A 16,374-nucleotide genomic window follows, 5' to 3' on the forward strand; every position below is an offset into this window, starting at 1 on the left:
ATTTAGACATTGTCAAGAAAAATATTCTATGGCTAAAGTAAGAAAGTATTGATAAAGTATTTTACTGATTGCAGTTTATGAAGCTAGGTATGTAAAATTTAAGTGAATACTTTTCACATTCCTTATGTTAAAAAGTAGTAATGCAAAAGATTTTATTTTAATTTTTTTTTCTTTTTAGATGGAAATTCCTTCTTCAAGTATCATTAATCAGTATATTGCTTGTCAAGGTCCATTACCACATACTTGTACAGATTTTTGGCAAATGACATGGGAACAGGGCTCCTCCATGGTTGTAATGTTGACCACACAAGTTGAACGTGGCAGAGTAAGTCATAGTTGAATCTCATACGTTGCTTGAGCTTTTGTAAAAATTACACTGCAAGCTGGCCTCACACCTATAATCCTAGTTACTCAGGAGGCTAAGATCTGAGGATCATGGTTCAAAGTCAGCCTGGGTAGAAAAGTCTCCATGAGACTCTTATCTTCAATAAACTAGCCCAAAAAAGCTAGAAGTGGTGCTGAGGCTCAAGTGGTAGTGTGCTAGCCTTGAGCACAAAGAGGCTCAGGGACAGTGCCCAGGCCCTGAGTTCAAGCCCCAGAACTGACAAGATAAATATATAAATAAATTACATTGCAGATAAACTTACAAACAAGACAAAAAGTAAACAAAAGCAACAAAAATACAAAAAAAAGACATTGCATATTTAATTAAAATATACTAATTTTATCTTTTGAAACCTTTAATTTTCTTTTTTGTGGTTTTTATGATTAAATCTTCATAGCTAAATACCCAAAAGTTACATTTATTAACATATTAAATGAGTGTTAGCCATTATTATTATTTAAAAACATTTACATATATAGGATGCACCTGGACTATATAAAGAACTCAAATAATTTAACAATAAAATGACAAGCTAGTTTAAAAACTGAGCAAAGAGCTAGGCGCCAGTGGCTCATGCCTGTAATCCTAGCTACTCAGGAGGCTGAGATCTGAGGATTGCTGTTCAAAGCCAGCCAGGGCAGGAAAGTCTGTGAGACTTTTTATCTCCAATAAACCACCAGAAAACTAGAAGTGGCGCTGTAGCTCAAGTGGTAGAGCGCTAGCCTTGAGCTGAAGAGCTGAGGGACAGCGCTCAGGCCCAGAGTTTAAGTCCCATGACAAAAAAAAACTGAGCAAAGGATTTAAATGGATAATTATTCAAAAAAGTATAGCAATATCTTAAGCACATGAAAAGATGTTGGCATCAGACATCAAGGATCATGATGACATAACAATTCATATACAGTAAAATAGCTAGACCAAAAAGACAGATAAGGTCTGGGGACCTTGATCAAATAGAGAGTAGAGTGCCTGACTGGTAAGTGAAAAGCCCTCTGAGTTCAGACCCAAGTACCACTACACACACACACACACACACACACACAAGGACAAATAATAACAAGTGATGATGATGTGGAAAAAATAGAAACCTTTAATATACTTGATGTGGATTCCTAAAATGATTAAATCACTTTGGGAAAGTTAAACATAGAAAAAGATTAACATAGAGTAACTATAACTCAGTTTCATTCCTGGATACATCCAAGAGAATTGAAAATGTACGTTCACACAAAAATTTGTTCATGACTATTCATGGCCCATTACTCAATAAACCAGAAACAACTCAAAAGACAAATGAAAAACTAGTATATCCTATAATTGAATATTATTTGGAAGTAAAACAGGAATCAAATACTCACACATGATACAGTGTGGATGAGCCTGGAAAACATACTAAATGAAAGAAATCAGGCAAAAAAAAGACCACATGTATAATTCCATTTATATAGCATGCCCACAATAGGCAAGTCTATTAGCACAAAAAGTCCATTAGTGAGTACTTGTATTCACTCTTCAGAAAAAAGGATGGTGGGATGGGATAAGAATTCTTTTCTGTATAGTGAAAATGTTCTAAAAGTGGTTGGTAGGGATGGTTACAGACCTGTAACTATACTAAAAATAATTGCATGCTCTAAATGGTTGAGATAAATGCTTATGCGTTATATATTAGAGCTAACAACAACAACAAAAACTAGCGGTACTGGGTTAATTCTCAGAGCTCCCTCAAAAAAAAAATCTTGTATTCTCTGTGTGATTCTTTTTTATTGGGGGGGAGCGGTCAGTCGTGGGTCTTGAACTCTGGGCCTGGGTCTGTCCCTCTGCTCTTCAGCTTAAGGCAAGCACTCTACCACTTGATCCACAGCACCACTTCCAGGATACTTGTATTCTCAAAATACAGAAAAAGACTACTCTGGAGATGGAGATCCAGAGGATTTCTGTTAAGTCCATCCCAGGCAAGAAATTAGCAAGGCTCCATCTCAACTTACAAGACGGGAATGGTGATATATGATTGTAATTCCAGTTACAAAGGAGGTACAAGTAGTAGGTTGCAATATGAAGTTGCCTTTTCCTGAAAAGTAACTTTAAAAATAAAAATAAAAGTATGGTCAAATGGTAGAGCATCTGCCTAGCAAGCCATAACTTCAGTATTGTCAGGTAGGATGTGTGTATATGCACACATGTGTCTGTCTATGTTAGTATACACATGTGTGTCAGTATTAGAAAGATATAGCACAATGCTGTATAAGTTACATTTTCTGTAAGTTTAAAGGTCTTAAAAATTAAAACATTTTAGCAGGGCACCAGTACTTGTGCCTGTAATCCTAGCTACTCAGGAAGCTGGGCTCTGAGGACTGCAGTTCAAAGCCAGTGAGGGATTGGAAAGTCTGTGAGATTCTTCATCTCCAGTTAACCACCAAAAAAACAGAAATGGAGGTATACCTTAAGTGGTACAGCACTAGACTTGAGCATAAAGACTCAGGGATGGTGCCTAGGCTGAGTTCAAGCCCCAGGACAAGTAGGGGGGAAATTTTATAGAGCTTAAAATAAACACATATAATTAAGTACATTTTTTTGGTCGTTCGTGGGGCTTGAACTCTGGGCCTGGGCACTGTCCCTGAGCTCTTCAGCTCAAGATGAGCACTCTACCCCTTGAGCCACAGTGCCACTACTGATTTTCTGGTGGTTAATTGGAGATAAAAGTCTCACAGAGGGCTGGGAAGGTAGTTCAGTGGTAGAGCGCTTGCCTTGTATGCATAAGGCCCTGGGTTCTATTCCTCAGCACCACATATGCAGAAAAAGCCAGAAGTGGCACTGTGACCCCACAACCGACAAAAAAAAGTCTCACTGACTTGCCTGCCCAGGCTGGCTTTGAACTGCGATCTTCAGATCTCAGTCTCCTGAGAAGCTAGGATTACAGGCATAATTTTATTTTTATTTACTATTATTGGTGTCAGGTAAAATGTCACCAGTATTGGCCAGATGCAATAGGAAGCTCATCCTATGGCTGCTACCAAGTCACTTGCCATTCTGAAGAAGGAAACCCTGCCTATATCTTCAGGAAGATGACCCTGTTTAACCAAGAGGTAAGAAGGTAGATGTTTATGCATTAGACTTTGAAAGCTGTGAATATTTTTCATCAGAGTGCTAGCTACTAGGAAATACCAGAAATACTGAATTACTTGTCAGTGTCATTGGGAAACTTTGGATTTTATGTAGAATATTCTGAACGACAGCCAGTGTATTTCCAATTTATAACCTGAAACAGATTCTAGCAAATAACACATATTGTTGTTACTACCTTCTTTATTCATAATAATCCAATAATGTATTTGGTTATTTAAAAATTCTTAGTCTGTTATTAGTAAAGTATTTGAGTTGTCTGCAGAAATGTTAAAAGCTGGGACTGGGAAAGTGGCTCAGTGGTAGAGCACTTGCCTTGCATGCCTGAGGCCCTGAGTTCGATTCCTCAGCACCACATAAGCAAAAAGAAAAAAGCCGGAAGTGGCGCTGTGGCTCAAGTGGTAGAGCGCTAGCCTTGAGCTGAAGAGCTGAGGGACAGCACCCAGGCCCAGAGTTCAGGCCCCATGACCGGACCCAAAAAAAAAAAAAAAAAAAAAAGAAATGTTAAAAGCTAGTGAATTGCGGGGGAGGGGGGAGGCCGGGAAGGGATGTGAAGGGTAAACCAAAGGAGGAGGGTGCAATGCTTGGTAAGAAATGTACGCATTATCCTGCCCATGTAATTGTAACCCCTCTGTACAGTATGTTCACAAATAAAATTAAATTAAATTAAAAAAAAAAAAAAAGCTAGTGAAAGGGGCTGGGAATGTGGCTTGGTGGTAGAGTGCTTGCCTAGCATTTATGAAGTCCTTGGTTTAATTCCTCAGTATACCACATAAACAGAAAAGGCTGGAAGTGGTACTGTGGCTCACATGGTAGAGTACTATCCTTGAGCAAAAGAAGCTCAGGGACAGTGCCCAGGCCCTGAGTTCAAGCCCCACAGCACTGGCAAAAAAAAAAAAAAAAAAAAAGCTACTGAAAAATGTCAAATTGTATCTCTTTATTCAAAGACTTGAGGTGAGCAACAAATAATCCCTTTAGGATTAAGAAATAAAGTCTTTAGAAGGCCTTGTTTTTGTTTTTGTTTTTTTATTGTCAGTCATGGGGCTTGAACTCTGGGCTTGGGTGCTGTCCCTGAGCTCTTCAGCTCAAGTCAAGTACTCTACCACTTGAGCCACAGCTTCACTTCCAGTTTTCTGGTGGTTTATTTGAGATAAGAGTCTCACAGACTTTCCTGCCTGGGCTGGCTTTGAACCATGATCCTCAGATCTCAGCCTCCTGAGTAGCTAGGATTACAGGTGTGAACCACCAGCACCTGACTAAGAAGTCCTTTTTTGTTCTCTTGCTCTCTCTCTCTCTCTCTCTCTCTCTCTCCCCCTCCCTTTCCCTCCCTCCCTCCCTCCTTCCTTCTCTCCTTCCCTCCCTTTCTCCCCCTCTCCCTTCTCTCTCTCTCTCTCTCACAAAAAGAATTGATTCTTGGTTGAACTTTGTGTTTTTATGATCTAGGTTTTTTGTTTTTGTTAGGGTTCTGGTACCAGGTATTGAAGCCTTGAGCTTTTTTTTTGCTCAGCTTGCTTGCATCTGGTACCCTACCAGTTGAGCCATACCTCCAACTCATTATCTCCAGTTTTTGGTCTACATGTCTTAAAGAATTTTTTTCTGATTTCCAAAATTTCATCTGTGTCATGTCAGATTAGCCCAATTTTGTTCACCATTAAAAAAAAGGAAAAATGTTTTTACATTACTATTTTTTGCTCACCTGACTTTTAAGTGTTTTAGTCTTGATTTGTTTAGGCTTGTTTACTTCATTATCATCTGAAAAGTAATTACAAATATAGAAATTGACATAGAAAGAGAAATAATATAAGGAACCTTAAAAGGATACAGCCGTTTCTATAGAATGATGTATTCCTTTTTATGGATACTTTATGTTCATTGAGTTATGTATTTCGGAGACAAGGAGTTATTGGTTGTTTTTGTTTGCCTTCTAAAATTAAAATGATATGAATGTTTATATATTAAAGATACAATTCCTAAGTCAAGATGCATAATTTTTATTTGCACTTAGAAAAATGAGAGTCGTCAGCTCACTCAGATCCAGTACATAGCCTGGCCTGACCATGGAGTCCCTGATGATTCAAGTGACTTTCTGGATTTTGTTTGTCATGTACGTAACAAGAGGGCTGGAAAAGAAGAACCTATTGTTGTTCATTGCAGGTATTCTATTTCCTGTCTTTTATGAATAACATTAAATATGCCATTTTAAAATGAGAGTACACATTTTGTCCTTACATTGTGATTGATAATTAGGTAGTAATTACTAGATGTGGTAATTTGACCTCAAAGCTGTGCTCTGAAGGTAGAAAGCAAAGGGTAGGTTCTAACATGATTGGTAGAAATCATAGGAAATAAAGATACGTTATACTGATTCTTGGAGACTTTTCATATTTTAACATCTCTGGAATTGAAATTTTTATTGAAGTTGATCTTAGATTAATCTTAAATCTGATAAAATCCAATATTTTAGTCTATCTTTCTATGTTTATATTGCTATAACAAATTAAGAAGAAAAACTGATTTCTCCAAGTTCTGGAGGTTGGGAAGTCCAACCTGCAATCAAGTGTCCAATCAATGGCACCTGCAAATTTGGTGTCAGGTAAGGGCAACAAAAGGGTAGTACCTTATTGATCCATTTCCAGAAGGCCCAAATCCTGTGTCCTCACATGGTAGAAGGAATGGGAGATGAACCTTCCCTTGAGCTCTCTTATAAGGGTCTTCATCACAACTTTGAGGACTCTGCCGCCATGATTCATTTGCCTGCTCATATTGGTAATTAAGTTTTATTTCTAACATAGTCATTGAAGATGGCCTGAAGTTTAGATCTCTTTCTTCCTTGCAGCATACCCTTTCGTATAGGTTATAATATATTGAATATTCCCATCTCCTCCTGAAATGTCCCTATCACATGTCACTATAAGATATGCCTTTTCCTAGAGGTTTTGGCGAACAGTGAATAGGCTACCCTCAAAGAGCCAAATACAGTGACTTCAACCTACACTGCCACTTGACTAAAGATTAGAAAACAGAAATTATATCCTTACCATAACCATGCTTTAGCTGCTGTATTCAGTGAATATACTTACTGGCATACCTTTTTTTTGGAAGTGGGGGGTCCGGTCGTGGGGCCTGAACTCTGGGCCTGGGCACTGTCCCTCAACTCTTCAGCTCCAGGCTAGCACTCTACCACTTGAGCCACAGCACCACTTCCGGCTTTTTTTCTTTTTGCTTATGTGGTGCTGAGGAATCGAACCCAGGGCCTCAGGCATGCAAGGCAAGCACTCTACCACTGAGCCATCTTCCCAGCCCCTATATTGTAAAATTTTTAGTAGCTTCTCCATTCATATTTACAGATTGTATTTCCAAAAAATGTTGATCTTAATGATAAAGTTTTTAAATTACATTTTGTTTAAAACACTTATTTAAGGAGAAAATACTATTGTATTTTATGTTTTTGTTAATATTAATTACTAGTGTTCTGTTGTTTTGCATTTTAAGGGAGATAGCTTCAATAAGATTCTATTCCTTATACAAATATTGACTTACTACTTCTGTAATATAAAATCTTAAAATAAAATTGATCTTCTGTATTGTAATTTAGCACTTCAGTTTTTTCTTCAAACCTCTGAGAAGTAAATACCATTGTATCAGTAAGACTTTACCAATTTGTCTTCTTGCAGTGCTGGAATTGGAAGGACTGGGGTTCTTATTACTATGGAAACAGCCATGTGTCTCATTGAATGCAATCAACCAGTTTATCCACTAGACATTGTAAGAACAATGAGAGATCAACGAGCCATGATGATACAAACACCTGTAAGTACTGTACTTCAGGTATATATATGTATGTATATATATATATGTATATATGTGTGTATATGTATGTATGTATGTATATATGTGTGTGTGTGTGTATGTATGTATATATACATACATACACACATACATATACATATCTTCAAACTCAATAGGTTTTGTTAAATCGTTTATGCACATACATCTTTGGGTTTGTTTTGTTTTGTTTTGGCAGTTCTGAGGTTTGTAGTCAAGGCTTTGTTCTTGCTAGGTGAAATATTATCATTGGAACCATACTTCCTGGTGTTCCCTTGTGTTTTTCTATAGTAGTTTTAGTTTCCCAGCACTGTTTGTTGAAGAGGATGTTTTTTCTCCACTTTATGTTTTTTACTCCTTTGTCAAAAATCAGATTGCTATAGATGTGTGGATTTATTTCTGGGTCTTATATTTTTCTCTTTGTTTTAGATGTATTGAGGATTCAACTCAGACTTCTAGCTTGCTATTCAGGGACTCCGCTACTTGAGCTACGGCCCCCAGCACTCTGGGTCTTCTATTCCATTGGTTTATATGGGTATTTTTTTGTCTGTGCCATGCTGTTTTTGTTAATATGGCTTTGAAGTATGATTTGAAGTATTATGATACCTAGTATAGCCCTTTTTGCTCTATTCCTTTTGCTATTTCAGAATCTTTTATGACTCCATATGAATTACAGCATATTACAGCATAGATTTTTATTTCTATGAAGAATGACATCAAGATGGAATTGCACTGAATATATAGAATGCTTTTGGTAATATAGCCCTTTCTACAATATTCTTTCTGCTAATCCGTAACAAGGAGGTCTTTTCATTTTCTAGTTTTTTTGGTGTCTGGGGCTTGAACTCTGGGCATAGGCACTGTCTCTGAGTTCTTCATTTCAAGGCTAGCACTTTACCACTTGAGCCACAGTGCCACTTCTGGTTTTCTGAGTGGGTTATTGGAGATAAAAGTCTCACGGACTTTCTTGCCCAGCTGGCTTTGAAAGGCTATCCTCAGATCTCAGCCTCCTGAGTAGCTTGGTTGACAGGCATGAGGCCACCAGTGCCTGGCTTATTTCTAAATTTTGTTTGTCTTAGAACTCTTTTCCCTTCTTAGTTAGGCTTATTCTCTGTTTCATTTGTTATTGTTATTGTTGGTGCTAATGTTGCCATTTGAGACCATTTCTTTTTCAGTTTGTTGATTGTTGGTATATAAAAAAGCTACTGAAATTTTTTTAATTTTTAATTTTTGATTTTATATATTAGAATTTGCTGAAAATTCTATCAGATCCAAGAGGTTTCTGATGAAATCTTTTTTAGCCATAGGATTGCATATAATCTCCAAATAGGGAGATTCCTGTGTGTACCTTTTATTTCTCTTGCTTCATTGAATTCCTCTGGCAGGAATTTAAGCACTATATTGAATAAGATGGAAGGAGTAGACACTTGTCTCACTGGTAACTGTAGAGGAATGGGGAATGGTTTTAATTTTTCTCCATTTAGTTTTATGTTGGTTCTAGGCTTGTGCTATATAACCTTTATTATGTTAAGATTTGTTCCTAGTTCCTTCAGAATTTTTTTCCTTTTATTTTGCAGAGCTTTTATTGATACTGGAGTTTGAACTCAGGACTTCATACTCACTAGGCAAGAACTCTACTACTTGAGCCAAAACTCCATCCCTTCCTGCTCTGGCTTTTTTATTCAGTTAGCATCTTACCTTTTTCCTGGACCACACTCTTCCTATGTATGCTTCACACCTTAACTGGGATGACAAGAATGTACCATCAACAACAGATTTCCAGTATCTATCTGTTAAATTTTCTTGCTGCTGGCAGAGCTAGTCCTTGACCCATATTGAGAGGAGCAGGGGTTTATGTTGTACTGTGATGTAGTTTGTGCAGTCCTGTAGGTAAGAACATCCTTATGGCCCAGAGTTCCCAGAAGACAAGCTGTACTCACTGTGCTTCCTCAAAACTGGGTGTTTGTGAGATACTGGTATTAACAAAGCTGCTATGCTATCAGTCCAGATCTCTTTCTTTCTTTTTTTATTTTTTTTTGAAGGATTTTTTGTGTGCAAATAGCTGTCCAATGAGGTGTGTTCATGAGAAAAAAACTCTAGGTAACCATTACTTAGCCACCATCTCATTCCCAACCTCTAATTTTTCCTGGGGTCCCTCTTTAAGTTTCCTTCCCTAGGCTGGCCCTCAAGCCACTTTTTTCCCCAATCTTGGCTTCCCAAATAGCAGAGGTTGCAGATTTGCACTATCACTCCCAAGCCCTTATTTTTACCTTGTTACTCATTGCCAGGAGCTAATGATTCCTAACTAGGGATTATTAGACATTTCTAACTGCTTGTATAGGGATCAACAGATACTAGATTTGACCTGCAAGTCAGATCTGACTTACCTATTGTTTTTGTAAATAAAGCATTAGTAGAACTCAGCCATGGTTCAGTCACTTAAGTATTGTCTTCAGTTGCTTTCACATCATAATAGCAGTTAAGAAATTGCAGTCTAGGAATGTGGCTCAGTGGCAGAGCGCTTGCCTTGCATGCTTGAGGCCCTGGGTTCGATTCCTTGGTACCACATAAGCAGAAGAAAAAAAAAAAAGCTGGAAGTGGCGCTGTGGCTCAAGTGGTAGAGCGCTAGCCTTGACAGCGCCCAGGCTCAGAGTTCAGGCCCCATGACTGGACCCCCCCCCCAAAAAAAAAAAAAAAAAAGAAAGAAAGAAAGAAATTGCAACAGATATTCTGTGGCCTGCAATTTCTAAAATACGAAAGTTTTGCCAACATGAAAGTGACATAGTATGCTCAATCTTGAATGCTTAAACAAAAACAGACTTGCCTTTCATTACTTAGTCACTAGGTGGAATGCTGACAATGATAGTATCCCAGGAATGGAGAATCCTGAGAGGACTGCTTTCAGTGAAACAGCTGATGTACAGCTTCTTTAAACACCTAACAGTAGTCCTAGAATTTAAGTTACTTATTAGATTCTTCACTGACTATTTGCTTTGCTTTATACTTACCAAGCAAGTCTTGGTTTGTAGTCCCAGGCTGTTCTTGAACTCACAGTCCTCCTGCCTCAGCCTCCCAAATGCTAAGATCAAAGAGGTATACACCTACACCCAGCTTACACTGACTCATAATTATGTTTGAGGAATCAGAAGAGGAATTACAGATTTTAGAACTAATGTTAAGGTTAAGATCTTTTCCCCCCATGGGGCTTGAACTCAGAGCCTGGGCATTGTCCCTGACCTTTTTCACTCAAGGCTGTTGCTCTACTACTTTGAGCCACAGTGCCACTTCTGGTTTTGTGGTGGTTATTTGGTGATTAGAGTCTCATGTACTTTCCTGCCTGGGCTGGCTTCTAAATGTGATCCTCAGATCTCAGCCTTCTGAGTAGCTAGGATTATAGACTTGAGCCACAGACATCCAGCAAGATAATAAATTTTAGTATTTACAATTGGAAGCATTAAAAATATTAGCATTTTTGTTGTCACAAGATTATTTGAAGCTGATTGACCTATGCTTGTCATTTATTTTAGCTTTTAGTTACAGAAATTCTCAAACTTACACAAAAATTTGCAGTATAATAATGAATACTTCAGGCTAGGAATATGGCTTACTGGTAGAGTGCTTGGTTAGCATGCATGAAGAATCCCTGGGTTCACTTGCTCAGTACTACATAAACAGAAAAAGCTGGAAGTAGTGCTGTGGCTCAGATGGCAGAGTGCTAGTCTGAGACAAAGAAGCTTGGGGACAGTGTCCAGGCCCTCCCTGAGTTCAAGTCCCAGGACCAGCAAAAAATTTTAAAAATATATAAAAATAGTAATAATTTCTTAGACCACTAGGTCTAAGAAATTGCCATCTTGTTTTCATCAGTTACTTGCTTTCCTCACATTTAAAGCAAATCTTAGACTTTGTATTACTTTGGATTATCTTGCTGTGTATCTCTGTGTATCTCTTGTATCTCTTTTCTTTTTAAACAGAAAGAAAGTTGTTTTGCCTTAGTGTGACCAGTAATAATTCTTTAATATTACTAAATCATGTGCAGATTTCATAAACATTTTTATCCTGGAACAACATTATTAAATTATAATTCGTATACCATAAAATTCACCCTTTTAAAGTACTCAATTATAAGTTATACTTAAACCTCCACAGGGGTTTGGTGATCATCACTGTAAGTTTAAAACATTTTTGACATCCTGGCAAAGAATGTATTAACAATTTTTATTTTCTCTTGCACCTCTTTAAATCTTCCCGATCCCCAATTTAGGCAACAGTTAATCTGCTTTTCCATACTATAATCTGGATTGGTACTTCATTCCTTTATTGCTGAATAACACTCACTGCAAAATGTGTCTCTATGCTGGTGCTCTATGCCTATAATTCTAGCAACTCAGAAAGCTGAGAGCTGAGGATCATGGTTCAAAGCCAGCCCAGGCAGAAAAATTCATGAGACTCTTATGTTTAATTAACACTGTACTCAGAAAAAGCCAGAAGTGGCTCTGTGGCTCAAATGGTAGAGCAGTAGCCTTGAGCAGAAAGAGGCTCAGGGACAGTGCCCAGGCCCTGAGTTAAAGCCATAGGACCAGAAAAAAATAAAAATAAAAATGTGGCTCTAACCCGGAAACACAACAAATCAAAGAAAGGTTGGACAAATGGGATTGCATAAAGTTGCAGAGCTTCTGCAGGGCAAAGGACATAGCTAGCAAGATCAATAGAAAGCCCACGGATTGGGAGAAGATCTTTACTAGCCATACAACGGACAAGGGTCTCATATCTAAAATATACTTGGAACTCAAAAAATTAAACCCCCCAACAACAAATCCTCAAAGAAACAACTGCCCAATAAATAAGTGGGCGAAAGACTTAAAGAGAAACTTCTCTGAAGAAGAAAGAAGGATGGCCAATAGACACATGAAGAAATGTTCAACATCCCTAGCCATAAAAGAAATGCAAATCAAAACAACATTGAGATATCACCTCACTCCAGTTAGAACGGCAAAAATCAAGAACTCTAACAACAACAGATGCTGGAGGGGATGTGGACAGAAAGGAACCTTACTTCATTGTTGGTGGGAATGTAAACTTGTTCAACCACTTTGGAAAGCAGTATGGAGGTTCCTCAAAAGACTTCACATAGAACTCCCCTATGACCCAGCAATCCCACTTTTCGGCATTTACCCAAATGTTTACAAACAAGACCACACTAAAGCTACTAGCACAACTATGTTTATTGCAGCATTATTTACCATAGCTAAGATATGGAACCAACCCAGATGCCCCTCAGTAGATGAATGGATCAAGAAAATGTGGTATATATACACAATGGAATTCTATGCCTCCATCAGAAAGAATGACATTGCCCCACTTGTTAGGAAATGGAAAAACTTTGAAAAAATTATATTAAGTGAAGTAAGCCAGGCCCAAAGAAACATAGGTCCCATGGTTTCCCTTATTTGTAATATCTAGTATATGTATGAGTCAAGTGGAAAAGGTCAGATAATGTGATGTCAGGAAAATGAACCCTTAGATGTGTATTTTAAGGTTTTTTTCTTTCATGCATGTGTTTCTAACACATTTATAAGATTATCTCTTTGTTGCTTTGTATGTCCCTCCCCCACAGTATAACCCCTGCTTTCACTATATTTGATGTCAGTATAACTTGTGGAGGAGATGGGGAAAAACCAGTTGTTTAAGGATACAGGTGGACCTGTTGCAACAATGAGAAGTACAAGTTGTCATGTCCAAAACGAGCTTTATAACGTCGGTGCGGGGGGGGGGGGGGAGGGGGGAGAAGGGGGGGAAGGAGAAGGATTGGGATTGGGGGGAAGGGGGGAGGCTGGGAAGGGATGTGAAGGGTAAACACAGGAGGAGGCTGCAATGCTTGGTAAGAAATGTACGCATTATCCTGCCCATGTAATTGTAACTCCTCTGTACAGTATGTTCACAAATAAAATTAAATTTAAAAAAAAATGTGGCTCTACCACATTTTATTCATTCACCCACCTACAAATTAACATTTGAATTATTTCCATTCTTTGGCTAATTCATGAACTTTCATGTGTAAACATTTTTTAATTTTTCTTGAATATACCAGGAGTACAATTGCTGTTTCATATCATAATTCTCTTTAATCTTTCAGAAACAGAGCTCTGTTCATACTAGGTAAACATTCTACCAGTGAACTGTACCTCTAGCCATCTAGCTTGTTGTATATTTTTACTAGTAATGTATGAGGATTTCATTTTCTCAACATCATCAAACTTCTGTAGGGGAAGAGGGTGGTTTTGCATCCTTCTGGGTATGAATTAGTATCTCATTTTGACTTTGATTTGTATCTTCCCGATAACCAATTTTATCAAGAACTTTTTGTGTGATAATTGGCTATTTCTATGTCCAAAAATTTTGCCTAGAATTTAATTGGGTAGTTCTTGTTTTATTGAGTTTGTACATTCTAGATACAAGATCCTTTTGAAATCTAACTTGAAAATATTTTTTTACATTCTGCCTTTTCAGTTTCTTGATCATATTTAATGAAGTCTGGTATATCTATTTTTTTTCTCTTTATGTTTTTGTTGCACTAGCTAAAGAATAATTTCCTAAGCTAAGCTCCAAAGATTTATTTCTCTGACTTTTACATTTAGGGACTCTGATCTATTTTGAGTTAATTTCTAGATTGGGTTTGAGGTAGGATTCCAATTTCACTATTTTGTATATGTTTTCAAGTTTCTTTTCAAAATCCTTTTGGCCAAAGTGAAAAGATTTCTAGTAGAAATTTCTGTTTCATCGATCTATATGTCCTTACACTAGTACAATAATGCTCTAAAATTTAAAATCAATATGTATCTCCTTTTTTATACTTTGTTTATTGTAAAAATACTGTACAGAGGGGTTGCAGTTACATGAGCAAGGTAATGAGTACATTTCCTAACAAGCATTGTTACTTCCTCCTTTGTTTCTCCCCTACCATCCCTTCCCTCCCACCTCCACAACTACACTCTCCCCACCCTTGCCTAAATTGTAAAGTTCGTTTTCAACTTAGTGTTTTGTACATCTCATTGTTACAATGGGTCAGCATTATCCCTATTTAAGCATTTTGTTTTTCCTCTTCCCCTCCCCAAATTAGAGAAGTGTATATACAAGATGCAGGGCACCGACATCAAATATAGTGAAAAAACAGGGGTTATACTGTGGGGGAGGAACATACAAAGAAACAGAAAACCACATGGTACATTATAAATATGTTAGAAATAATAGCAAGAAAGAAAAAAACCACTGTGTCCCTATCTTGGGGTTCATTTCGCTTAACATCATCTTACCTGGTCATATATACATAGCTTTTGACCTTTTCTGCTTGTCCCAGACATACACTAGTTACTGCAAATGAGGGAAACCATGGGACCTATGTTTCTTTGGGCCTGACTTACTTTACTTAATATAATTTTTTCCAAGTCTTTCCATTTCCTAACAAATGGGGCACTGTCATTCTTTCTGATGGAGGCATAGAATTCGTGTGTGTGTGTGTGTGTGTGTGTGTGTGTGTGTGTGTGTGTGTGTGTGTGTGTGTGTGTGTGTGTGTGTGTGTGTGTGTGTGTGTGTGTGTGTGTGTGTGTGTGTGTGTGTGTGTGTGTGTGTGTGTGTGTGTGTGTGTGTGTGTGTGTGTGTGTGTGTGTGTGTGTTTTCTTGATCCATTCATCTATGAGGGGCATCTGGGTTGGTTCCAAATCTTAGCTATGGTCTCAGGGGAGCTCTATGTGGAGTCTTTTGAGGAACCTCCATACTGCTTTCCAAAGTGATTGAACAAATTTACACTCCCACCAACAATGCAGTAAGGTTCCCTTCTGCTACATCCCCTTCAGCATCTGTTGTTATTAAATTTCTTGATGATCGCCGGTCTAACTGGGATGAGGTAAAATCTCAATGCTGTTTTGATTTGCATGTCTTTTGTGGCTAGAGAGGTTGAGCATTTCTTCATGTGTCTATTGGCCATTCTTATTTCCTCTTCAGAGAAGGCTTTTTTTTTTTTTTTTTTTTTTTTTTTTGGTCGGTTAAGGGCCTGGGCACTGACTGTCCCTCAGCTCTTCAACTGTAGACTAGTGCTCTACCACCTGAGCCTCAGCCCCACTTCTGGCTTTTTCTGCTTATGATGCTGAGGAATCGACCCGAGTGCCTCATGCATACAAGGCAAGCACTCTACCACTGAGCCACCTTCTCAGCCCTGTCTCTTTAAGTCTTTAGCCCACTTATTTATCAGGCAGTTGTTTCTTTGAGGATATGTTGTTGGGAGATTTAATTTTTTGAGTTTTCAGATTGAATCTTCTTAAAAAGAATTTTCTTCTTTTTTTAAAAAAAAATTTTTTGTTAGCCCAGGCTGGCTTTGAACCGTGATCCTCAGATCTCAGCCTCCTGAGTAGCTAGCATTACAGGTGTGAACCACCAATGCCCAGGCCAACCTTGAAAAAAAAATTTGGGGGGAAGGCTTGCTAATGGGGCTTGAACTCAGGGTCTTGGCGCTGTCCCTGAGCTTTTTTGCTCAAGGATAGTGCTCTAGCACTTTGAGTCACAACACCATTTGACCTTGAAATAAGAATCTTCTTTTTAAAGATTTTTTAAAAATTATCCTGAGTTCCTTGCATTTTCATAAAAATTTTAGGGTTAGTTTGTTCTTTCTGGAAAAAAAAAAACAGTTTAGCTACAGATTAATTATGCTACCTTTATAAAACACAGACATGGAATTATCCTCATTTTATTTAGGCCTTTAATTTATTTCAGTGATGTTTGCAGCCTGCAAGTCTTATACTTCTTTTGTTCAATGTATTTCCCCCTTTTAGCTACTGTGAATGAATTCTTCCACCATACTATATTTTATACATATATGGAATTGCTGGATCATAACATTCAAATTGCAATTTGTTTGGCAATCTGGTTAAAATCTAGGTGCAAGTATAGGTTGCACATTTCCTAGTCATTTTGTTTATTTCTCAGAGATCTCTTTTTTTTTTTTTTTTTTTGCCAGTCGTGGGGCTTGAACTCTGGGCCTGGGCGTTGTCCCT

General features: G+C 37.9%; 1 protein-coding gene across 6 annotated transcripts in view; it reads left to right on the forward strand.

Annotated features, from left to right (window-relative positions):
* Nucleotides 1–16,374, forward strand: part of Ptpn4 (protein tyrosine phosphatase non-receptor type 4) — a 146,442-nt gene that overhangs the window by 119,944 nt on the left and 10,124 nt on the right. For 3 of the 6 annotated variants that reach the window (XM_070021869.1, XM_070021870.1, XM_070021875.1), the window contains 4 exons: nt 179–325; nt 3,340–3,468; nt 5,511–5,659; nt 7,180–7,315. In XM_070021869.1, the coding sequence (XP_069877970.1) occupies nt 179–325; nt 3,340–3,468; nt 5,511–5,659; nt 7,180–7,315 (561 nt within the window). Of the gene's footprint in view, nt 1–178; nt 326–3,339; nt 3,469–5,510; nt 5,660–7,179; nt 7,316–7,759; nt 8,215–8,907; nt 13,023–16,374 lie in introns of those variants that run through there. The other 3 variants (XM_070021871.1, XM_070021873.1, XM_070021874.1) reach the window with 3 other exon arrangements.

This window comes from Dipodomys merriami, unplaced genomic scaffold, assembly GCF_024711535.1.
Source record: "Dipodomys merriami isolate MVZ:Mamm:240054 unplaced genomic scaffold, mDipMer1.0.p SCAF_146, whole genome shotgun sequence".
NCBI lineage: Eukaryota > Metazoa > Chordata > Mammalia > Rodentia > Heteromyidae > Dipodomys > Dipodomys merriami.